Source organism: Phascolarctos cinereus, unplaced genomic scaffold (genome assembly GCF_003287225.1).
Source record: "Phascolarctos cinereus isolate Bilbo 61053 unplaced genomic scaffold, phaCin_HiC Scaffold_2;HRSCAF=192, whole genome shotgun sequence".
In the NCBI taxonomy this organism is placed as follows: domain Eukaryota; kingdom Metazoa; phylum Chordata; class Mammalia; order Diprotodontia; family Phascolarctidae; genus Phascolarctos; species Phascolarctos cinereus.
In genome coordinates this window covers 93,443,759-93,470,262 of record NW_027555625.1, presented here as the reverse complement: position 1 = coordinate 93,470,262, position 26,504 = coordinate 93,443,759, and the positions used below count along the sequence as shown (strand labels likewise).

General features: G+C 45.7%; 1 protein-coding gene across 1 annotated transcript in view; it reads right to left on the bottom strand.

Moving 5' to 3' along the window:
• Window positions 1–26,504, bottom strand: part of TTC7A (tetratricopeptide repeat domain 7A) — a 196,807-nt gene that overhangs the window by 133,168 nt on the left and 37,135 nt on the right. The window contains 2 exon segments of the mRNA XM_021001283.2: window positions 13,033–13,151; window positions 15,374–15,504. Of these exon segments, the coding sequence (XP_020856942.1) occupies window positions 13,033–13,151; window positions 15,374–15,504 (250 nt within the window).

Below are 26,504 nucleotides of genomic sequence, written 5' to 3'. Positions count from 1 at the left end.
CCTCCATGAGAAAGCCATTTCCAATTAAAGGATGCCTCCACTTCCTCTTCCCCCTTTATCTTCTAAACCTTCTGCAGTCTGGCTTCTGTCCTCAGCAATCCACTGCAAATGCTCTCGCTGATAGTATCCATGATTTCTTAACTGCCAAATCTAACAGCCTTTTTCAATCCTTCCCCTCCTTCACTATTCTGCAGCTGATTACCCTCTTCTCCTGGGTCTCTCCTTTCTAGGTTTTTTGTGACATGACAGTCACCTGGTTCTCCTCCTACTGGTCTACTGTCCAGGTTTGGCCCTTCTGTCTTTATAATACCCTCCCTTCCACTCTGACAGCCATCAACATGGCCCAGGTCCTGAGAAGCTCACATGAGAGCTACTGCGAGAGCCTTCTGATTGGGCACCCTGGCATAAGTTTCTTCCCACTCCAGAGAGAGAAGGTCACACAGATAACAAAATTTTCAAAGCAGCACTTTCTGTTGTGGATTATATTTAAATATATATTATTGACATGTGACATATGTAAATAATGTATTAAATATAATTATATATAAGTATATATGGGAATGTCTGAACAAATGTAGTATACAAAAGGAAAATTAATCCATCATAAGGAATGATCAATGAGAAATTCAGAGAGACACAGGAAGACCTGTATGAACTGAAATACAATGAAGAAAGTATAACCAGGAGAACAATATACAAAATGACTTAATAATGTGAATGAAGACAACACTAAAAACTAAATATGATGATCCATATTAGCTTCAAGAGATGTTAGAATACCCTTCTCTCTGTTAAGAGATGGCTGTCTATGGGTGCAAAATGAACATACTTTTTTACTCTGATGTCAGTTTTTCTTAACTGTTTTGGATTTTTTAAAAGTAAGTATTTACTATTTTTAAGCATTTTTAAAAGTATTTTAAGCATTTAAGTAATTATTAAATATTTAAGTATTTATTAAGTATTTTAAGTAGTAAGTATTTAAGTATAAGTATTTTTAAGTATTTAAGTATTTTTAAGTATTTTGAGTAAGGATTTAAGTATTTTAAAGTTTTTTTTAAGTCTTTAAGACAAGGTATATGGTGTGGTTAATTTACAAGTAATCACGGAATAAAACCCAAGACGCATTAATAAAAATGAAGAGCTGGTACATCTGAGCCAGTTGACAGAAAACATACACCACAGCCCTGCAGAAGCACAAGATGTCCCTAGCCCCGTGAGAATGACAATCTAAGACCGGGCTGTTCTGAGCTCTGTGAGGCCCCCAACTTGTCTCTGGACAGCACCTGTTGAAGCCATTAGGGCACAGCACAGGCTGAAGAAGGTCAGATAAAGGGAAATTCCCCACCTGGTCACCATCAGGTTAGGGGGAGAACAATCTTCTTTCAAAGTCTCCCAGGATGAAGAAGGAAGGGAGGGAGGAATATGGGAAAGGAAATGGTGGACCATGGGAACAGGCATGACATGAAAGCTGGAACAGCAAAGCCAAGTGATCAGAGAGCTCAAGCCAAGAAACTAAATGACCCTCCTGACCTCAACCCTCATGTTGTACAGGCCTGCTATGTAATGCAGCAGAAAGAGGGCTGGACCTGGGGGAGAGACCTGGGTCTATGACAGCTCCAAAATGGAGCTGTCACAACGGGCAAGTCACTTCATCTAATTGTGCCTCAGTTTTCTTGTTTGTATGATGAATATATTTAGAATTTACTTCAAGTGGATATGTGTATAATGCCTATAGTATCTCTAATAATAATAATAACCCATTTTTCTAGCACCTTGAAGCAGTGCTTTACATATGTTTCCTTACTGGATATTTCTGTATTAACCTGGCAACCATGAACATGATTTTAAAGATATCTTCATATCATATTTCAATATAATTGGCTCCCTTTTAAAGCCCATGTATTGAATTTTATACTTTTAAAAACATTCTTCCACGATGGGGTCCATAGGTTTCAGCCTGCCAGTGGAATTCATGACCCCCAAAAGTTAAGAACTCCAGTCCAACATAAATGGAAGCTCATTCATTCTCACAACCATTTTCTTCCTGGACTCTCCATCTATCTTTTCCCCAAAACATCATTTTCTCCTCCCTGCCCAACGAGGCTATGAAGAGGAAAGCTAACCCAGAAATGTGTGTGCAAGCATGTATATCCCATCACCAAACAGAAATGACTTGTGGGTTATCCAAGCTGCTGCTCTCAGAGAGATCATGAAGTACAAGGAACCTGGAGAAGTGAGGGCCTCTCCCTAGAGTGGAGAACCCACTGTGCCCTGCAGCACTGCCCTCCAGGCCCCCCCAAACAGGCCTCCTGCCACGGGCTCACTAGGCATATAGGTGAAGCCCACACTTCTGCGCAGCTGGATTCTTGAAGAGTTGAATGAAAACTGACTTCTGCTTTTAGGGTGCTGGAAGCCTAAAGTAGAGCCTTCTGTAAAGTAAATTATTACCTCTAATGAATTTGTGTAAACCTAGATGCTGAATTGCCCCAGCAGAAAAGAAGATCTTGAAGAGACAATTCTGTTTCTGTCTCTGTCTCCCCAAGGCTTAATAGAGTGCTTTGCACTCTATTTTTTCCAGTCAGTGCAAAGGCTAAAGAGGAGACGCGTAGGGGTAAGGAGGTAGAAGGCTCCAGTTCTACTACTGAAAGGATGAGTGAATTTTTGTGGACCACTGCTTCTCTCTGTGCCTCAGCTGGCCCCTCTGGGAAATGGAACGGCAAATATCCTAAACCACGGGTGGGGAACCTGCAGCCTTAAGGCCTCATGGGACCCTCTAGGTCCTCAAGTGTGGCCCTTTGAATCCAAACTTCACAGAACAAATCCCCTTATTTGTTCAAGGTTTAGGTTTAGGATTTAAACACTCAACAAAGGCCTGTTTGTTTGCTCATTCATTCGCTCATTCCCCCAAACACCTACCTCCCAGGGTGAATCAGTCGGGTTTTCCCAAGCTTTGCTCAGAGCTTGATGAGGCTTAGCTATGGCAATCCCGCCAAGTCCAGAGCTGCCAATGTCAGGTACAACCCCCAAGGCTCGTCAGAGCTTCCCTATGAGAGGCCTCACGTCAAAGATTTGTGTTCTCTGTCTGACCTTTCTGAGCAGAGCTGCCCATCCCTCACAGTTCTCCAAAAGGAACTCAAATAAGCACTGTATCAGAAACATAGGAAAAATTAGGGAGGGGGGGCTCAGGGGGGTAAGACATGATGCTCCCCCCTCCCCCAAAAAGCCAAGGCCTAAGTTTGAGAGGTCTCCTTGTTCCACAGAAGAGTCCTTCCTCTCTTTTTAAACCATGCAGATAACCTTTCTGGGAGAGCCTTCCTCGTTATTATTTCACTGAATCTTCATGACATTCACAAGAGACATTATCATCTCCATTTTACAGATGCGGGAGGCAGGGCCCTGGAAAGTAAAACCACTGGCCCAACATCAAACATCAAATTAGTGGCCAAGTAGGGACCAGCTACTTGTCAAAGGGAGGATTTCTGGTTTCCGTCTTAGGCCAGAAAGGCCTCATGGGAAAGAGAGGAGATCTGACTGTAGAGAAATCTGTTCTCCCTCTGCTGCCATTCTGAAATAATTCACAATCTTCACACCCATGCTCTTGCTGCTGTTTCTTCCTGGGACCTCCCTCAGAGCCTGAGGCCTCCTCTCAGCCCCACAGCTTTCTCAAGCTGGCATACCGATTTTATCAGCCATGTGCTGCTCCTGGGGCCTCCACTTGGGAAGTGGCCCAAGCCAGCCTTCCTTCCCCTCTCAGCCCTGTTCATGAATTCCAGGCTTCGGAACCATGCCCCCACACAGGCACTTCTCCTTCCTCCACCTTCCCTTACTTTTCAGCTCCTTTTTGTGTGCTCTTTTCCCCCTTTCAATATGAGCTCCTTGAGGGCAGGGACGGTCTCTTTTTCTCACATCTGTACTCCCAGCACTGTGCCTGGCACACAGTAAGCACTCAAAAAAATGTTTGTTGCCTTTCTTGGGATTCCAACTGAAAACTCTTCCTCAAAAGCATCCTATAGGGGGACAAGACAGAATACACATGGTAGCTGTCCACAAGGGCTCAGAGTCTGGTTGGGAAGAAAAGAGGAAACAATGATGCTGTGAAAGGCTCCCTAGTTCAGTAAAAAGAGCGCTAGGCTTGGGAGTCAGGAGATGCCTGGGTTCAAATCCCACCTCCAACACTTTCTTCATGACAAGGAGTGAGTTACTTAATGCTCTAATCCTCAGTTTCCCCATCTATAAAATAGGAATGACAGTATCTTTAGCAACTTTTTCATAGGGAACCAAATGGGAACATACACACAGAGCTTTGTTAATTATATGGTGCTCCATTAACCCTGGCTATCACAAGAGGACTTAGAGCACATAAAGAATAATTATTTACTGATCTGATAGAAATAGTTTATATAAGATGGCTTCCATTTAGGTGCTAAGCTAAATAGAATGAAATGTCAATATGCAATGGGGCTGAGGGGAGAAGAGAAAGAATTTCTCTAAGCTTACGTGGGTAAAAGAATAGACTACTAAGAGTTTCAAAGAAGAAATCCTTAAGACTGGCCTCACCAAGAGCACCCTAACTGAGCAGGCAACGGTTGGACGGTGCTTATGTTGGGGCCAACAGCTTGACCAAGCTCAAACTTTCAAATCTGATCTTTTCTACCTCGTGCATCTTTCCATAGGACACCAACTCCAGCTCCCTAGGAAGGAGGGGTCAGGGCCACAACACTACAGAAAGTCAAGGAGCGTCCTTCCTTTGTCTTTGCCCAGGGAAGGCAGAAATAGTTATGGTGGGGAAGGATGCAAATTGACTCAGAGGGGATGCTCAACAGATATTGTTGATGAACTGTGAGAAATCAGAGCTGAGAAGAGGAGCCAACGAGATAAGGGATGATGCAGTTTTGCTGACGTTCTTTCCAACTCTACTCACTGGGGCAGTAACTGTCTTAATGCTTCTTCTGTATCCAGAACAAGGTTGAGCACACAGAAGAAGTCCCACAAAGACTGGTTGATTTAATGATTATAAGTAGTGGCTGCCACGACCAAGCCAGTGACTGCCACATACTGCATGTCTCTTCTCCGGAGTCCCTGGTGGAACCTGTTTGCTCCTCTTCCCAGCCCTCCCCAGCAATGGCTACGCGGCACAGCCAGTGAGAAAACTGGGGTTTTCTGGAAAGTCTCATCATTGGACAGATATTTCCACTGGCCCCCCAGCAAGAGCTCTTCTCTTTCCCACGACATTCCATGAGGCTTCCCTTCCTCCTAACATCTGTGATGCAGAATATTTCCTACACTTAGTCTCACGCTGGTGGAGACTGGCAATAATAGAAACAACCACTGACATGACCAGAGAGCTTCTAGCCACTGGGAATTACCTTTGAAAGTAACACATCCCAGCTGCAGAAACTCTCTCTACCAATGCTGGTCAGTAGTTTCTCTGCAACTTATAGCACAGGTTCTTAACTATGGTTCTTAACCATGAATTTGGTTTTGTTTCAATAAAATTGGTTTCCTTTGTGACTCCATGTATTTTATACATGAAAAAACATTATTCTGAGAAGGGGTCCCACAGGTTTTACCCAGACTGCTGCCAAAGGGTTCCCTAACACAAACAATGGTTAAGAACACCTATCACAGACAATTATCTAAAGCACAAAGGTTAAATCTCTTGCCCAGTGTTCCAAAGAGAGTACGTATCAGAGGTAATATTTGAACACAGGACTTCTTAGATCCAAGGCCAGCTTTCTATCCAGTAAGCTACAATGTCTCTCAGGAAGTAAGAAAATGCTTGATGGGGAGGAGAAGGAAAGGAATATATTAAAAAATGAAGGTGATTTAAAAATAAAATATATGAACACAAATTTTTAAGTGGAAAAGAAAGGTAAAAAGTAGAAAACTCACAAAGAGGCAGCATCACCTAGTGGACAGAGTACTTGACTGGGAGTAAGGCCCAGGTTCAATTCCTGCCTCTGACACTTCTAACTAGTTTTGTGGCTGTAGGCAAGTAAGTCATTTAAGCCCTCTAAGGCTCAGTTTCCTCAGCTGTAAAATGAGAATAGTCTTCCTTTCCACTTCATACCTCAAAGGGTGCCTGGTGAGGCTTAAATAAGGTAATGTATGTAAAACGCTACATAAATGTCAGCTGTTGTTGGCACCACAGCCTTCAGACTGTAGATAGCTCAGCGGAACTTGGAGGGAGAAGGGTCTCTAAATTCTAAAATGACAGATGAGGGAGGGGGGAGACGAGAAGAAAGGGAAGCCAGAAAAGGTTGCCACCCACTCTCCCAGAGAAGAAAGCCAGTCTGGCCACGTTCTCCGGGAGACTGGGGGAGGGGGAGAGGATCCGCCCAAGGCGACCAAGGCCCACGAGGAGGAAGCTGCCAGCCGACAACCAGGGAACGCCCCTCGGCAGCCCAGAGTCACCTGGCCCGCCTTCCAAGACCCGGCACCCACAGTTCAGTGCAAAAGAAACCAGCCTTCCCTCTTCCCCCCAGCAGAACAGAACTCTGCCCTCTCCCCACCTGCCAGCCCCAAGGCTCAGCCCTCCCACATCTCCCCCCAAGCATTTATTTCCTGAAAGATACTCCCCCACCCATTCAGAGTCACCAAACTGCAGGAGATGCTGGAGTGCCACGGCTGCCCCCTTGTGGAAGTCAAGTGTAAGGACGTAAGAGGCCAGGCTGATTTGTCCTTTGTCAAGCCCAGACTCTGTAACCACCCTCAGACATGTGCACCTCCCCTAGCTTTCCATTTCCAAGTCACTGACCAGGAGGTGTATCCTGAGGCCCTCTCTCTGATCTGGGGGGGTCAGGGCCCACCATGGAGGCCCACAGCACTCCGAGGGAGATCAATAATGAATCTAATCAGGGACCTGCAGGGACCCTGAGACTGCTCCCCAAACCCAGGGTATCAGACACAGGGGCTTCCTTGACACTTGAGTTTATTTTAGGACTGAAGGCCAGCTCGCCATGTAGAAATGGGAAGACTTCGGGTACGTTTAGGATGGTATGGACTAGAAGTTCAACTTCCGGAGGAGAGGGCTATAAAGGACTAATTATTACAGCAAAGTTGGGGTGTTCAGATCCTTTTCCTAAACTGATAGGTGGAAACTACAGGGAGACAACCATGGCATCTCTAAAATGAAAGAGACCCGCTAGATAAGAGGCTCTTAACCTAGGACCCACAGACATTTCAATAGGGGACAAGAACACAGAAGGGAATAAAAAAAGATCCCTTTATTTTCAGTACTTCAAACTGAACTTTAGCATCTCCTCCCATTATTAAAAAGCACTACTCTGAGAAGGGGCCTGTTGGTTTTACATCAGTCTGTTGCCAAAGGGGTCCATGACACAAAAAAGGTGCAGAATCTCTAGGCCCTTTCAGGGTCTAGAACTTCTGATGAAATAAGAAATCCCCATCTGAAGGACCACCAGAGTGGTCCCCCAGGACATGTCCCAGATGTGCTCACAGGGAAACTGCCTCTTCTGACAGGGAGCAGGAATTAGGCTCTTTCAAAGTCCTCAGCCCCAACAAGCTTCCTTATTATCCAGGAGAAACCAAAGGGCTGTACAGAGAACAATAGAAAGGTTTGTGACTCAAGTCACGCTTCTGTCAGTCGATGGAAACAGCCCAAGTCCACACCAGAAATAAGTCTGGACTCTCACTTCCTCCCTGCTTTGGGATCTCCCCCTTCCTGGCCACTCCAAGCACTGATTCTCTTTGATGCTGTAAAATCATAGGACTCGATTATCACTGGTTCAGGAGTTGCTGAAGCACGCTCACACATTCCCTAATTCTGTTCACGTATCTATATTATCTCCTCCCCAGCTAGACTATGAGCTTGTCAAAGCCTGGGACAACGTGCTCTCCTCTTGCATCTCTGCCCTATGTGCCTAGAGCACAAGCCTGGGAACACAGCGAACAGGAAATAGCTGCCAGGCTCAGAGAACCTGAAAATTAACTTGGAGCCACAGGATTCCACTATGAAGACCTGACATTGCATGTGAATGAAGGAGTGAGTTATGTGTTTTGTTTTTGTTTTTTAAAAGCCTAAAGGTTCAAAAGGAGCTCCTGCCACAGATTCCCAAGCCCATGGAACAGTAGGAACATAGTCACAGTCACAGGAAGTGAACAGACCAGTTTTCCAAGGGGGCTGAGTAATCACCTTGAATTCCTGGGAACAGTGGCTCACAGACTTTGAACAAAGGTTTCAGGAGGAGATAGTACTCAGGCAGCTTTGAAGATAAAGGATGATTTATTTCCATACCTCTTTATTCTAGAAAAACTGGCTATTATCCTAGCTCAAAGGCCTAAAAATCTCTAATTAAAAGGAACAGAATTTAGAAAAATGAGGATCTTTCCTACTGAATCCCCACTGGGTTAACCCCTCACCTATGTCACCCATCAATACAATGCTCAGAGTACTGAAAGATGAACATTTTGCCTCCTGGCTCTAATATAACATGAAGATTAGAGCAGCTCATCTCCCTAAGAGTATAGCAAATTAGCAGAATCATCCTCTGGGCCACAAGTTCTTAACCTGGGGTTCATGAACTTTTTTCCCCCTAGGTTGACAACTGTATTTCAACATAATTTTTTTAAAAATCCTATGGACTTTTTTTTTGGACATTTAAACACATTCTTGTGAGAAGTGGTCCACAGGTTTCAGACTGCCCAAGAGGCCCATGACACAAAAAGGCACAATGGAAAGTGGTAGAAGTGCTGGATGGATGCCAATCCAGAAGATCTGGGTTCACATCCTGGCCCTGACATGTGGGAGTTTTATGGCCCCAGATAAGTCACTTAACCTCTAGACCCTAGTCTCTTTCTGTGAAATACCGAGATAATATTTGTACTACTGACAGAAAAGGTAAGATAAGTGCTTGAAAAATCTTAATGGTGTGAAGTATGTGCAACTGTTACTGCTGATAAAACCTTCCATTTATGTGGGGAGCAACACTCAGAATGTGTTGAAACAGTTCTCTTTTGATCCTCACAACCCCCCTGAGAGGCAGGTAAGAAATGTCTCATCATTCTCATTCACAGAAGCAGACCTTAGAGCTGGAAGAGATTGTAGAGATAGACCAGTCCAATGCTCCTTTTTCACAAGAGGGAAAGTAAGGCCCAGAGAGGGGACTGGACACTCCTGAAGTCACAAAGCTAGACTGTGACAGTCAGAACTCAACCAGCTGCACTACACGCTAGCATTCACAGACTTTGGGGGCTGACACTTCCCCTCACTGACAAACTGGGAGCATTTCACCCCAGAACTATGGGGGACAAAGTGCAAACCTACCAGCTGGAAAGAAGCGGGCAGTCCAGTTGTGAATGCCTCAAGCATAAAAAAGAACACCTGTGCCTCTGAAACGGAAGGCCAGCCAGTGTAAAGGGCTGAGACACTAGCAGATGGCCACGACAGCATCCACAGTGCAGCAAATGCTCCTCTTCCCGACACTGCCCCGACCCCACTCCCTCCCCACCCCCCACTCCCTCACACTGCTCTCACGTCATCCTGAGACGAGGGAGAAGGGGCAGGGAGAGGACCGGGAGCATTCCTGAGCAGGCAGGAAAGTGAAAAACAGCCACAGGGCCCTTTTTCAAGAGAGCCAGGTGCGGGGAGGCAGAGCTAGCAATCAGTCCCCACAGTCATCTTCCCATACCTCTCCTCCCCTTTGGGGCCGAAGTCCTTGAGAAGGCCATCTACAACAGAGGCCTCCGCTGGCTTTCTTCTAACTCTCAAGTCTCCAATCCGGCTTCCAGCCTCACCATCCAACCCACACTGCTCTCTCCAAAGTTACTGAAGATCTTAGCTGCCAGACCAATGGCCTCTGGTCAATTCCCCGTCTGTCTGGACCTCACTCTCTCCTCCTGATCCTTTCTTCTCTTTAGGATGCTGGACACCACGCCCTCCTGGCTCTCCTCTCACCTACACCCCTCAGGGTGTTCTCAGCCAGATCACACTCTAACCTCAGGTGTCTCACGGGGCTCTGTCCGGGCTCCTCTCCTCTCCTCTTGCTACACTCTTTCACTTGGTGATCTCATGAGCTCCCATGACTTCAGCGATCATCTCTGTGCTGGTGATTCCCAAATCTAGTTACCCAGCACCAACCTCTCTGCTGACATCAGGTCTGGTATCTCCAAACTCCTATGAGACATCTCACCCCTCTCCTTGCCCACTTCATCTTCCCCTCTATCTAACCTCCCTATCACTACTGAGAGGACCGATATCTGTTCAGTCACAGGTGGGTTCCTTGGGGCCTGGGGCTGTCTTGTGTCTTTCTTTGTCTCCTCAGGGCATGAACTAGGTACCTCAGAAGTGTTTGCAGACTAATCAGAGGAGCTAGAAGGGACTTCACAACTCCCTCATGAAGGCTAAGTTCCAGCCCAACTAGATCACCAACGCTCGGTGGGTTCCACTGAAGCTAGTCCTCAGACCTAGAATGCATTTTGCCCAGACCCTCATTTGATAGCAAAGGATGTCCAATATAATCTCATTACTGACTTGCCCAAAATTATATCATTATTGAAAGGGACATAGGCAGGATCTGAACCCAGGTTCTCTAGAGCCTCAGTTTTCCCACAGTACCACACTACCTCTCCTTACGTCACTTAAGTCACTAAAACTTCTCTTGGCTTCAGTTTACCCATCTGTCAAAAATGGACAGAATGACACCTGCCTGCCTCTCTATGGCCAAGTGCTTATGCTGCTGATAGGCAGACCGACCTTTCCAGCTTCAGAATCTGTTTTTGGAGGCTAGGGAGTGGGAGTTTGCTGTGGCTGGGGAAAATCCCTCTCCCCCCAGCCATTTTTCATTTATTATTCAAATATCCAGTATGAGAAAAGTGGCCTTAACCCCCAGTCCTTGCACCAAAGCCGCTGCTTTCCATGAGATAAGCACCATCACATGCTTATCACACCTGGAAAAGTTCTGCAATCATCTGACCTCCAAGGATTAAAAATCCTGTGACAGAGGGCAGTGAGAGAGAAAAAAAAGGAGGTCGACAGCTCTCAAGTTAACAAAGGAAACAGAGATTTTTCTAGACTCCCCCCCCACCCTTAAAGGCCTAAAATGATGGACTCCAGTCTAAGAAGAGCAGAGCTATTGTGCAATGAGAACGTGATGTAGCTTTGCCACCTACTACCTTTCAGACTCTGAGCAAGTCTCTCTCCATTGCTCTGGGCCCAAAACTGGGAAGGCTGGCCTAGATCTGGGATTCTGAACCCATTCGTGTTGTGCCCCACAGACAGTTTCTAAGAATAATGGTTTTAAAGCCATTAAATATGTAGGATTACAAAAGAAACCAATTAAATTAAAATAAAGATGTACTTCCCATCCTGTCTGTCCTGTTCCCTCCCCCCCCACTCCCTGGAATCAATCCACAGTTCTAATCTCTCCCCTGACTTTCAAGTCCCACATCACTAACTGCCCATCAGACATTTCAGACTGGAAGTCTCAAGGATATCTCAAATTCAATGTGTCCAAACCAGAATTCATGACCTTCTCCCTACCCCCCACAACCTCACCCCTACCTCCATAACTATCTCTTCCAGTCTCCCAGATTCACAACCTTGGCATTTTTCTCAATTCCTCACACTTCCTCAAAGCACAAATCCAATCAGTGACCAATTCTTGCCATTTCGACCTCCACATCTCTTGAACCCGACTCCTTCTCTTCAATGACAGAGCTGCCATCTTATCTCAGGCCCTCATCACTTCTTGCCTAGACTACCACAAAGTGGTCTCCCTGCCTCCTGTCTTGCCCTACACTGGTCCATCCTACACACTGTTACCAATATGACTTCCCTTAGCACAGGCCTTGACCTGTTGCCTGCCTCCCCTCCCCTAACTCAATCCACTCTAGGGGCTCCCTAACTGCCTGGCCCCAACCTATCTTTCCAGCCTAACTGTGCACTATTGTCTCTTCCCACACTTTGTGATCCAGTGAAACTTGCCCTTTCTCTGTTCTGTACACATAATACACCATCTCTGGGCTTCATGCCTTTGCAATGACCATCCCCCTGCCTAGAAGGCACTCTCTCTTCACTTCCTCCACCTCAGAATCTGTCAGTTTAAACACTAACTTTTGTGTGTCAGGTTGGTGAAGACTACAGATCCCTTCTCAGATTGGTATTTTTAAATGCATAAAATAAAATACATAGTACTACAAAAGAAATCAATTCTATCAAAAGTAATTTCAAATTTTTTTAAATTGAATTCATGGACACCCTGCCTAACCCCCCCCCCAAATCTATTTATGGTCCCCTGGGATCTATGACACAAAGTTTAAGAACTCTTCCTGGACATGAAGCCTTTCCTGATCCTCCCCCCCACCTCCACTGAGAGTACCCTCCCCTCCCAAACTACCTTGTATTTAACTGCTTTGTAATTAATTCTAGTTCTACTTATGCTGTAGGTACTGATAAATGTTGTTGTGCTCTCCCCCTTTAGAAGGTAAGTTCTTTGAGAGCAGGTATGTTACTCAGAAGCAGCTAGATGGCAAAGCGGACAGAGCCATGGGCCTGGAGTCAAGAAGACTGAAGTTCAAATCTGGCCTCAGACACCTGTCCAGAGTCACACAGCTTGTAAGTATCAGAGGCCAGATTTGAACTGGAGTCTTAATGACTCCAGGCCCATGGCTCTAACCTCTGTCTCCCTCAGTTTCCTCATCTGTAAAACATGGATATTAACAGCACATACTTCACAGGGTTGTGGTAAGGATCAAATGAAATGATATTGGCAAAACATTTAGCACAGCATCTGGCACAGAACTGGCATTTAATAAACATTTATTTCCTTTCTTCTTTTGTATTTGTTTCCCTACTGCTCAGCACAGTACATGGAGAAGAGAAGGAAAGGAGAAGAGGAGAGAGACAGACAACAGAGAGAAAGAAGGGGATGAGAAAGGAAGGAGAAAGGAGACAGTCCACCTTTAATAAGGAGCACCATGCTTGAAAAAGTTAAAGACATCCCCCAGGAGGCTCTAGGCCCAGCCCCACGGTGACGGGGGGGGGGGGGGGGGGGGGGGGGGCTGACTACCTACCCCTTCCGTAACCTGGCCACATAGGCGCTCTGCAGGGCTGCTTCCAGGAAGTATGTCAGCTCAAATTCAGGCAGAGCTGGGCTGCTTTTCAGGCTCCTTGGATGGGTATTATTTGTGGTCTAGAAGAAGTAGGGGAGGAAGAGAACAAAGTTACAGTCAGATACAAAGTTCTAGTCAAAGGACTACTGGGTGACTACTCCGGGCCTCTAGGAGCAACCAATCCAGAGCAGGCCACTGCACCTTCACCGAGTCACCAATGACTGCAAAGGGCCTATGCGAAATTCTCAAAACCAAAGAAATTCTATTTTACTTTAACTTTAAAAAAGCCATTTTAAATCCTTCCCCCCTCCCCCCATAATGTGGTTGTTCATTCTTGGAAGAAACAAATTTCATTGCAGACCAAGGGTTCTTAACCTTCTGTTCTCATGGGCCATTTTAGTATCTGAAGCAGGCCGCAGCTGGGATGGCAAAATCAAACAGAAACGGGAGCCCCTAAACTGTACTGCACATTGACTGGGAAACCCCCATATTCATGTTATCTGTATTTTTGGTAAGTATTTCCCAATTACATTTTATTTTGATGGGGGGGCGGGGCAGGTCTGTCTGACAATGCTGCCCTACAGAACCCTTCTCAGAGTAATATTTTCAACTGCATAAAATCCAATACATAGGATTACCAAGGAAACCAAGTATACTGAAATACAGTTACCAAAATATTTTCAAAAAGACAAACAACCCCTGGTTCTAGACTGTGCACAGGGTGCCCTTTCATTTTCACTACTGAGTGAGACAGCCTTCAGGACAGCAAGAGTTGATCCCAAGGCATGAGAAGGCTCTCTGCTTCAACCTGAGGGTCAATAGCGGCCCCATAATCTAGCCAGAGCATTGAAGATAAATACCTTTACTCACTTTCTAAGGTTGGTTTCCCGGGCTTACAGGCGAGAGGCAGAATTCCCTCTCTCATTCCACCTTGCTCTCTTCTCTGTCTCCATCTCTCCCTCCCACGACCTCGTCTCTTTCTCTCTCTCTCCATCCCTTTCCCCTCTTTCTGTCTCTCCTTAAGCATCTCCTACCCATACCTAACATGGGCGGCTATGCGGCACAGTAGATATAGCACTGGGCCCGGAATCAGGAAGACGCAAGTTAAAATCTGACCTCAGATCCTGGGCAAATCACATAACCCTGCTTGCCTCAGTTTCCTCATCTATAAAATGAGCTGGAGAAGAAAATCGCAACTCATTCTTGTCAAGAAAACCCCAAATGGAGCCACAAAGAGTCAGACACAGCTGAGATAACTGAACAACAACAAAATGCATAACATGCATTTCCACGCGTATGAAACTTACAAACTTCTAACCACGCCCCAAAGATCAACACAAGCACAGTCAACCCTCTCATATTAGCGTCTCAGCTGTCAAGGAAGAGGGCCTCAACTGTCACTTTCACCAAATCACTTCCCCTTCCCTCCAGTATTTGTGTGAGCAGAAGGGTCTTTGGCTGAGAGTCAACCCAAGACCCAACAGAGGCCTCCCCTTACAGGGCAGGAACAGAGAGAGGCAGGGGACAGAAGAGGAAGAAGAGGGCTGTTTCACCAACTTCACCACTGAGAGACAGTATGGCATAGTGGACAGCTCAGAGGACAAAGTCAGGGGTTCAGTGCCCAATGCCAACACTTAATAACCATGTAACCATGGGCTAAACACTTACAATCTCTGAGCTGCAGCTTCTCTATCTGTAAAATGAAGATAATGCCTATAGTGCCTCCTTAGCTTTTTTTTAAATTAATTTCTTTTTAGTTTTCAACATTCACTTCCATAAGCTTGAGTTTCCTCCTTAGCTCTTGACACATTTTCAGGTGTCCCATAAATGCCAGTTATTTGCGAGCAGCGGTTGCTTTATTCTTTGTACTTGCTGTAGTACTGCGCCTGACACATAGAATAAAGACCTGGTGACTGACTGACAGACTTCCTCAGTGGCTTTAAGTCTGCTAAGTTCAAGGATATCTTCTTTTCCAGGAAGGTGCCCTAACTGAGCTTAATAGTTCACCTCCTCCCCCAATACGCCCTGGAAATCACCATATTTTTATTCCTGTCTTTATGTTAACTCCATAAGGATTTTCTATCCTGTCTCAACTATCAGGTACTGTACTCCTGGGAAAATAAAGAACCTAGTCTAGTGTCCACAATGCAACTCAAGCACAGGCACTAAACATCCTGGAGACACAACACATTTGACTTTTTGCCCACAAGTAAAGTGGATCTAAGACACTTCCCCTACTGTCATCTCACCCTACAATGACAAAGAGGGACAGAGGGAGGATGGCATTCCACTGCCATCTCACCTTTTCCAGCTCTTGCAGAAACACCTGGGCGATCCAAGATGCCCTTTCAAAACAGGAGATGGCTTCTTCTTCCCTCTCACTGAGTCGGGCTCGGCAGGCAATGGAGTTGGGCAAGCGCTCCAGGGATAGGCCTGTAAGAAGAGAAAGAAGAGCAAAGTGACTTACACCCAGCTGCTGGTAGAGCCCTCAGCACTCCTTTCACTCGACTTTTCATCCTAGGCTCTAAGGCACTGTATTGTGGGGGCCGGGGATGGGCTTATTACTGAAAACAGGTACAACTCTGCACTGGCAACATTAGATCTGACAACTGCAGATAGTCATCAGCTAGCTGGTCAATAAATATTTATTAACCATCTACTATGTGCCAGGCACTGTGCAAAGTGCTGGGGATACAAAGAAAACAGAAGACAGTCCCTGCTTCAAGGGGCTCACAATCGAATGGAGGAGCTAACATGCAAACAATCATGGACAAACAAGTTGTAGACAAGATAATTTAGAAATAAGCAGCAGCAGGAAAGTCCTAGAATTATGGAAGAATCAGAATAGGCTTCCTGTAGAAGTAGAGTTTTAGCAGAGACTTGAAGCAAGCCAGGAGGCAGAGAGGAGGAAGTGGGCATTCCAAGCATGGTGGACAGCCAGGGAAAATGCCCAGAGTAGGGAGATGGAAGAGCGAGGAGGCTGGGGTCACTGGATCACAGAATACACAAATGTAAGGTATAAGGAGACTGGAAAGGCAGCAGGAGATTAGGTCAAGAAAGGCTTTCAAAGCCAAGCAGAAGGTGTGAAAACTGATCCTGGAGGTGCTAGGGAACCGCAGAGTTGACTGAGTAGGGTGGTGCCACAGTTAGGTCTGTGCTACAGGGAGATCCCCTTGAAAGTTGAGTGGAAGATGAACTGGGATAGAGTTTAGGCAGGAGACAAACCAGCGAGGTGCTGCACATCCTGGAAGAAGATCCAGCACAAAGTGGCAGCCACAAGAGAAAGAAGTGATAGGAGGAAAGGGGCCCGGTGTCTCAGAGCTTCATCCTCTGGGAAAGGTCACCCCAAAGACTTCCAAAAGTCCACGCTGGGAAGAAAGTTTAAATTGGAAGATGTAAAATCGTAGTGAACACATGGTATTGAAATGGGGCTAGAGAAAGTTCAAACACATACACAGACAACTAAGATGTTCTGGAGCCAGCTTGTACCAGCTGGAGCTAATTGTCAAAATTTCAGCATGAGCATCAGAAATCAGCGAACCAAAACCTGAATTATTGTTTTGTTAATCGTCGAGACTTACATGATGGAGAAAATATCAATAAAGTAGCTTAAACTTAAAAATGTCATGTGCACATTTTTTTCTGAAAGCAGGTGGTAACCAGCATTCCAAACATAAGCCTTTCTTTTTTCAAATGAAAATATTTCAATGAGGAAAAAAGAACAATAGACACCTCAAAAGGGCCACAGAGGTCATCTACCCAACCTGCTCTTAAACAGATGAAGAAACTGAGTCCCAGAGAAGCTGAATGATTTGTTCAAAGTCACATGGATAGCAAATGATCAAGCCAGTATTTGAACCCAATCCCCCTGATTTCAAATCTAGGGCTTATTTCAAATGAATCACAGTTCAGTCAGCATAGGAGCTAAGCCCCAAGAAACGGCAGTGGAGGACTAAAGGCCAGGGCTTGAGCACACAGGGGAGGAGGGTGGTGAAATGAACCTTGATTTAAAAAATAATGGTGCCTTTGGAAAGTTACACGCTAATGAAACGGTTAAACAAACTCCTATTTTAAATCCGTGAGGGGAAACCTGCAGAAGTCCTTTCATAAAGAAAAAAACTTCCATCTCTGTGACTGTTACATAAAGACAACACCTAATACCTCATTGATCTTCACCTACAGTGCTGTGTTCCAGGTTGGGGTGCGTCCAGAGGAGAGCAGTAAGAATGGTCATAACCTGGGGTCCAGGCCAAAGCTAGGATGACAGGCTGAAGGAACTGAAGAAGGCCAGACTCCAGGGAAATGAGACTGCTGCCCTTAAGTATCTGCAGGGCTGTCATGTTGAGGAGGACCCAGAGAGCAGGGCCAGGAACAAAGGGTGGAATGGAAGCCGGACAACCAGAAAAGCTTCCTGACCATCCACGCTCTCTCCAAGTGGAATGTTCTGCTTCCAGACGTGGCAGGCTTCCCTCTTCTAGGAGGTGTTCCAGCAGAGATGGGACAGTCACTCGCTGCAGATAGCAGAGTAGGGATTCCTTTCACGTACAGGTAGAACTAGGTGGCCACTGAGGTCCACTGCAGTACAAATAGTGATTCTGTGATGCCTCTGACGAATCTGAAATTTTCCCATCTGGCACTGCTTTGAGCAAGGCTGCCCTTAAACCAAGAGTGCCGTGCACTAGAGACTGGGAATAAAGGCCCTGGGGAGGAGACAGATACGGCGAGCGGGGGTGCTAGTGCTGAACTCCAGGGAGAGGAACCACCAAAGAACTGACTGCTGTTCTGTCTTGGGGACTAGCCACTCTAAGCAATGCTGGTACCTTTCTCTGGCTAGGCAGCCACAGCTGGCTAATAATAGCTAGCAATTTATAGAGTCCTTTAAGGTTTCCAAAGTACTTTACATATATTCAAAATATTACATTCGAACCATACAACCACCCCAGTGCTATTGTAAACCCCATTTTACAGATGAGGAGACTGAAGCTGACAGAAATTAAGTGATTTTCCCAGGTTCACACAGTGTCTGAGGCAGGATTCAGACTCCAGGTCTTATGCTCTATTCACCTGGAATCACTAGGCCTGGGTGCTAGTCACAGCTCAGATACTCTGACTAAGCCTGCTGAACCTCAGTTTCCACATCTGTCAGATAATAATGATTGTCCTAGTTCCCTTAAAGGGTCAGGAAGATCATATATATATAAGAGCTTTGAGGAAAATAAGTGCTGAACAGAAGGGGACATGGTATTAGCTTTGAATTCTTGAGCTGGAGTCCAAATGAGGCAGAGCTGGTCATCTCCCCCATCTGCTAATGTGGTCTCAAGTGCAAAGGCTGAGGCATCTTTGGCAGGGAGGGGACAGACGGCAGTAAGAGCAAGGTAGATTCCCAAGGGCCTGAATGACTCCACTCAAAGGGTAGTCAGTCATCACTGGTCCAATGTCTACTTGGAAGGAAGTTTCTAGTGGAGTGCCTGGGGGATCTGTCCTTGGAACTCTATCATGTATCAATGACTTGGAAAAAGACATAGATGATATGGCATGCTCATCAAATGTATAGATGACCCAAAGCTGGGAGGGAGAGCTAACACATGGGGACAATGCAGTTCAGATCTGGGCAGGGTAAAGCATTAGACTGAATCCAATTGGGCAAAATTTAACAGGGATAAATAAATTCATCATCCTACACTTGGGTTCAAAACTTTGGTTTAAAAAAACAAAACAAGGGGCAGCTAGGTGGCGCAGTGGATAGAGCACTGGCCCTAAAGTCAGAAGGACCCGAATTCAAATCCGGCCTCTGACCAAACACTTGACACTTACTAGCTGTGTGACCCTGGGCAAGTCACTTAACCCTAATTGCCAAAAAATAATAATAATAATAATAAAATAACAATAATAATACTAATAAAACAAAACAAAGAAAAACTTTGGTTTTAAAAGTATAAGACAAAGGAGCCATGAGTAGGCAGCAGATGAACTGAAAAAGATTTGTGGAATTTAGCAAGCTCAATTAGTCAACAACGTGACACTGCAACGTGATGCAGTGCAAAGCGGGCTGGATGGGTAGTCAGACGACCTGTGTTTGAACCAGACTCTGGGCCTTCGGAAAGTTAGTGAACTGATCAAGGCCTCAAGTGGCCTCCTCTACAAAACTGAACCAAGCTCCCTTCCAGCTCTAAAATCCAACAGTAGCCAAGGAAAAACTCTAGTGTGATCTTGGGCTCTCCTGAGAGGTATGACATCCAGAACAAGGAAGGCTAGTGCCCTGCTGTACTTTGCCCAGGCCATGAATTCAGTTCCGGACACCACGTGAGGAAGGTCATTGATAAGTTAGAAATCACCCCGACACGGACGACAAGATGGGGAAGGACCCTAAGAACACGCCACAGGAGGATTCAGCCAAAGAACGTTTGTGGCCGTCCTCAAATATCCGAAGGGCTGTTCAAGCACTAGGACTACACTCACCCTGCATCACAGAGAAGGTAAAAGGGTAGATGTGAGAGACAGACTTTGACTCCATGTAAGGAAAAACCTTCTCACATCTGCAGTTATCCAAAAGTGGATTAGGATGCCCGGAAAGACCCTTAGCCCACTGGTGGTGGAGCTGTGAATTGGTCCGGCCATTCCAGAAAGCAATGTGTAACTCTTACCAAGAAGTAACTACACCATGCTTAACCTCTGACCCAGAGTCGCAGCTAACAGGCCTACACTCCAAAGAGATCGAGGAAAAGGATCCGTATGTACAAAAATAACAGCTCTTTCTACAGTAGAAAAGGACTGGAAAATAAGGGGATACCCATTAATTGGGGAAACAGCTGAACAAATTATGGTATTTGAATGTAACGGAATTTTAATGTCCCATGATAAATGATGAAAGAGATGGATTCAGTGAAATCTGGAAGACTTGTATGAACTGATAAAGAATGGAGTGAGCAAAACCAGGAGAACAACTTATATAACAGCAGCAGCATGGTAAAAATAAAAACAAAACAAAAAATAAACTAAAGACATCAGAACTGATAAATGTAACAAACAACCATGATACCAGACAATGTAGAATGAAACATGCTACTCACCCCCTGACAGAGGACGACCTAGGAAACAGAATGAGACATTTTTCTGGACACGGCCACTGTGGGAATTGATTTTGTTTGATTATATGTATTTGTTACAAGGGTTTTTCTTTTTTCTTTCTTTCTTTTCTAAATGGAGGGGGAAAGAGGAAAAATATAATTAACTGAAAAAAATTTTTTAAAAAAAGACTCTCATTCACTAGGTCTTCAATGTGAAAGCTGAATGACCACTTCTTAAAGATGAGGTAGAAGGGATTCTCTTGTAAATACTTAGTTTGGACCAGGCCTCTGAAGTTCCTTCTAATTCAAAGTCTATGAAGACTAAAGCCTAACAGAAAAATCCAGCTACTCGAGTCAATAAATATCAATGAGCCTCCTGCCAAATGAGTCATTACCAGGATTTTAAAAATAGGAAAGAAAAAAATCTACTTAACGTAGGGGAAGAGACAGAAATCATAAGGAAGGTAGGCACGGCTCTCCATCCAGTTAAAGAGAGAGAAGGAAGGAAAGGCGACGCTGGCTCCCCCAGTGCTGTTGGTCTTCTTCCCTCCCCCTTTCCTCCTGGAGAAAGCCACAGAAATGCAGCCGCACCCTCTGGGCTGGGATGCAGAGCTGCCTCAGAGACCTGACTCTAGAGGGTAGGAGATGGCAGGAAATGAAACCACAGATGGCTAGAGCAGGGCCCTGCCCAAGCCCAGGAAGAACTTGGCTCTCCTGGGGTTTGTTTTGGTTTGTGTTTGAAAAAGGCGACCTATTTATGGTATGCACAAGCCCTTCACTACCTACTCCCTTCCCTGTGGGATTTTCGACAAGCCAAGGATAGTCTTCTAGTCCAGGCCCCAAGACTTGAGCACTGCCTAAGAGGTTGGTGCCAAGCACGAGACAGACAGAATACTGAAGATGAGAAGGTCTGGCTTCCTGGGCCTTGGCTTTCCTGACACGGCTGTGTCTCTTCTGCTGAGCCACCCACTCTAGGAAGAAATAATCTGATAAACTAATTTGTGCTGAGTTGTTAATAGGCTGAATATATTATCCCTCTTCACCCCCCCCCGCCCCAGCCTACCCTCCCAGAGAGATTCTGTATTTAAAGAGAGATGGTTGTCACCCAAGATGTTTAACCCAAAGAATCACTGACAGAATTTCAAGCAATAACAAGCTGTAAGAAACCTTAGAGAACTTTTAGCCCAACTCTTTTTTTCCAGATGAGGAAACTGAGGCCCAGAGAAGAGTGGTCCAGGTTCTCCCTGCCAGGCCCCCTCCCGTCAGTGTCTTCCAGGTTGCCGGCTCTGGCTCTAGCGCCTCCCGAGGCCTCGTCCTGGGCCTTCTGGACTTTTAAGGCCACCTCAGGGAGCAGCGCAGGAAGTGCTAGGCATCGCCATTTGTTTCCCAAGAGCAAAAGGGGCCTCATCAGCAAGAGTCTGCCTCTTCCTTGGTGGCTTCCTATCCAGGCAGGGGAGTTTACTTGCTTTTTAATTAACTTGGCACTTTCTATTTGGGGCCTTGCTGACCTTGGCATAGTCTGAGACTGAAACCTGGGGCAGTCATAATTTCTTTCCTTTAGTTTTCCCCTTTCTAAAAAATGAATCATCTTGCACAGATGGCCTCTTTTCCAAGAAGCCCCACCCAGGAGGCCTCAGACTCTGAATGCAGAGCCACTGAAGACATGGAGAACCTGGCCTTCCGAGAGCCTGGCTTGCTCTGCGGGCAGTCAGTCACAGCATGTTAGAGCAGGGAAGGGGCCCTGGGAGCACCCAAAACACCGCCTCGGACCTGCCACTCAAGGCCCATGCCGTGCAGCTCAGGTCTGAGACACATGATGGGAAACAAAAACATACAAGGGAATGAAGAAAGTTCACCCCGTCAGAGCCAAAGCCACAGTGAATGAATGAATGAATGAATGAATGAGCATGTGCTATGTGACAAGCATGGCTAAGCCCTGGGATAAAAACAGAAGAAGTGAGGTGGTTCCTCTGTCTCCCCTAACAGCTTACAAAGTCTTATAAATCTTTCCTTTACAACATCTTTGCATCAACGCCCCCCCCGCCCCATACGGTGACCACCCTCATTCAAGTTCTCATCCCCTCTTTTTTTTAAATATTAGGCAATTGGGGTTAAGTGACTTGCCCAGAGTCACACAGCCAGTAAGTAATGTGTCTGAGGCCAGATTCGAACTCAGGTCCTCCTGACTCCAGGGCCAGTGCTTTATCCACTGTGCCACCTCGCTGCCCCTCCTCATCATCCTGTCTTGCAACACAAAGGGAGTCATGGAAGTCTGCCTAGAGATGGCTTATGAACCAAACCTTAATGGAGGCCGAATACACAGCAACAGCCACCTGGGCAATGACTAATACTGATAAACTTAGCTCTTCTCAGCAATACAAGCATCTAAGACATCTCCAAAGGCCTCATCGTGGAAAATGCCATCCACATCCAAAGAAAGAGCTACGGAGTTTGAATGCAGATCGAAGCATACGATTTGATTATTTTTTCCTTCTGTTTTGTTTTGTTTTCTCTCTCTGGTGGTTCCTCGTATTGGTTCTACTTCTTCCTTACAACATCACTAATGTGAAAATATGTATAATAGGAATGTATATGTATAGCCTCTATCAGACTGCGTGCCGTCTTGGGGAGAGGGGTAGCGAGGGAGGGGGAGAAAAATTTAAACCTCAAATGCTTATGGGTTTGGTTGTTTTGGGGGGGCAATTGGGGGTAAGTGACTTGCCCAGGGTCACGCAGCTAGTAAGTGTCAAGTGTTTGGTCTGAGGCCAGTTTGAACTCAGATCCTCCTGACTTCAGGGCCAGTGCTCCATCCACTGTGCCATCTAGCTGCCCCCAAAATTCAAAAGCTTATGGAAATGATTGTTGATACACCAAAATAAATTAATAAAAAAAAAAAGGAGGCTAAGGGGGTCAGAGAGTCAGAGGTGAGGAAGAGATGTGTTCTAGGCACAAGGGCATGGCCAGAAGCATGCCTAGTTCATGGAAGCAGTCCAGTTTTTTATAAGACTTTCATAAGTTTCTGTAAGACTTTGTAACTCTTTTTTAATTCAGCTCTGACAGACACAGTAGGTACAGTGCTGGGCCTGGAGACAGCAAGACCCGAGGCCAAATCCTGCCTCAGATACTTACTGGCCACATGGCCCTGGACAAGTCATATAACCTCTGCCTCAACTATAAAATTGGGATCATAACAGCATCTACCTCACAGGGTTGTTGTGAGGATCAAATGAGATGGTGTTTGCAAAAGCAGTGCCTGGGCACATAGGAGGCACGCCATAAATGCTTCCCCAATTAATCTACCATATAAATACATCTTCATAGAGCATACTCTGTTACTTCCCTGTTCAAGCAACTTCAATGCCTCCCTATTGCCCCTAGGACCAAATGCAGATTCCTCACAGGACATTTAGAGCCCTTGGTGATCCAGACTTTTTCCAAGCTCCCAGCCCACAGGCCCCCTTCATGTACTGTGCTCCAGCTAAACCTGGACTGCCTGCTGTTCCTTGAACCAGGCTTCCCTCTGGTCATTTCTGTCCACCTACAGCATGTCCCTTCCTCTACAGGCTCTTAGGATCATCAATTTAGGGCTGGGACTGTAGAGGTCATCAAATCCAAACTCTCCCATTTCACAGATGAGGAAACTGAGGGAAAAGTTAAATGAAATGCCCCAGGCCACACATTAACTAGTAAGTATCCAAGGGGGGATTTAAGCCAGGTCCTCCTGACTCCAGTATTTGAAGACTCAGTTCCACGACTCCCTTCAGTTCTCTCTCTCTTCTGTGAATGATCAAACACCTTAGGCTGCCTCCCCTCCTGGCCCATTTTCTGCTCTGTCTTTGCATTCTCAGGGTCCAGCACGCTGCTTTGCGTGGCACTGCCAGATTAGACTGGGTGCTCAGGAGTCTCGCCCTGGCTACTGAAGCCTGGTAGTAGCCTGTCTCACCTCCAACGACAGGAGCCACTGTGATGGTCGGTTAGGACAAATCCCCAATGTGGAATCTCCTGGTCAATCTGTGGTCTTCACATTATCTGCAGGACTGAATGGAAGGGATTTGCTGGTGGTCACGAGGCTGGGTCCTCTAACTCCTCCACCGGCTGCCTCTCTCCTCACTTTATAAAGCCCACACTCAGGGCTTAAAGACCAGGGAAGAATCCCTGCCAAAAGGCTCCACCAGAACGCAGACAAGCCAAGAAGTGAACAGTCAGCTCACATGGAGGCCACAGATTCTGAGCCCGACTGAAGGAGAAGAGAGGCGTGTCTGGGGATGAGCAGGAGGGAAGGAATTCCAGGTAAGGGGAATGGCACGCCTGATTGAACACATACTTCTAAACCAGAAAGACAAAACACCACTAGAGCTTCAAAGCGAGCCTATGTCTATGTCTACGGGTCCGAGAATTCCATAACTTCAGGCAGGACATGACTAAATTCTGGCCTGCTCTCATTCAATGCCCTTCCCCTTCCTGTCTTTTTGATTTTTTCTAACTAAGCTGACTTAAAACCCACACATACACACCACACACACACGTACACATGTACAGTATATATGTATGTATGTATACAGGCATGATGCTCTGTGACTTTCAGAAAAGTATGTCACCTCTCTGGTATAGGGACTGGACTAAAAGCCGGGTTTCTTAAGCTGAAGTCCACGGGCTTATTTTTGTAATATTTTGATAACTGCATTTCAATATTTCTTTTGTAATCCTGTGTATTTTCTTGAATGCATTTACAAACTTTCCCAGGAGGGGTGCTACAGGCATCCATGAAACAGAAAAAGTTAAGACCCCCTGGCTCAGAGGGTCTAAGTCTCCTTCCAATTGAGTAGGCGAGGATTCTCATGGCTTCCAAGACTCCCTGCAACTCTAAAATGCCACGACTCCAACAGCCCAAGAGTGTGTTGCTGTCATTCAAACACAGCACACTCCCCCAAAAAGGAATACGTTTCAAATGCTGTGCCCTGCTGGCTCTGTGATATAGGTCCTCAAAGGTAGTAGAAAGAACTGCTGATTGAGGTACCACATCACACCTATCGGATTGGCCGACATGACAAAACAGGAACATGATGAACATTGGAGAGGATGTGGGAAGACTGGAACACTAGTGCATTGTTGGTGGAGTTGTGAGGTGATCCAACCATTTTGGAGAACAATTTGGAGCTATGCCCAAGGGGCTATGGGAATGTGCATGCCCTTTGATCCAGCAAAAGAGATCATACGGATGGGAGGGGGACCCACATGTTCATAGCAGCTCTTTTTGTGGTGGCAAGGAACTGGAAATTTAGAAGATGCCCATCAACTGGGGAATGGCTGGGCAAGTTGTGGTATGTGAATGGAATGCTGTTGTGCTGCAGGAAATGATGAACAGATTGACTTCAGGGAAACCTGGAAAGACCTGTATGGTCTGACGCCAAGTGAAGTGAGCAGAACCAAGAGAACTTTGTACACACTGACAGCAATGCTGTGCAATGACTAATATTGATACACTTAACCCTTCTCAGCATTACAAGGATCTGGGACATCTCCAGATGTCTCGTGATGGAAAATGCTGTCCACATCCAAAGAAAGAACTATGGAAGTTGAATCGCTATCATTTTTTTTCTCTTCTGTTGAGTTTTGTTTCATCTTGCTGATGGTTGCTCCTATTGGTTTTAATTTTCACTTACTACTTCACTAATGTGAAAATGTGTTTAATAAGAATGCAAACGTATAGCCTATATCAGATTGTGCGCCATCTTGGGGAGGGTGGTGGGGAGGAAGGGGGACAAAAATGTTTAACTCAAAAGCATAAGGAAGTGATTGTTGATAAATCAAAATAAATTAATAAAATTTTTTAAAAAAAGAGCTGCTGATTGAGAAACTCACTAACTAGCTCTGAGACCCCGGATGAGAAATCTGACCAGCCCGAACCTCCATTTCCCCTTCTGTAAAGTAGGGACAATATTTGCATTACCTACTTCTACAGGTTCTTGGAATCATCAATTTAGGGCTAGAAGGGACTTTAGAGGTCATCATATCCAACCCTCCCATTTTAGAGATGAGGAAACTGAGGGAAAAGTTAAATGAAATGCTCCAGGCCATACATTAACTAGTAAGTATCAGGGGATGGGGGGGGGGGATTTATGCCAGGTCTTCCTGACTCCAGTATTTCATCCACTATGGGCTGCTGTAAGGAAAGTGAATGGAAAGCCATAAGATGCTACAATAACGAGAGCTACCTCCCCCTAGTCTGAACTCCTACCACTCTCCACAGTCTGCACCCCACACATATGAAACAGACTTAAGACTGTCCAAAAATAAACTGCTTTTGAGTTGTTTCATGGGCAAGTCTTGCCTCTTCAACTGGACTACAAGTTCCTCAGGGCAGAG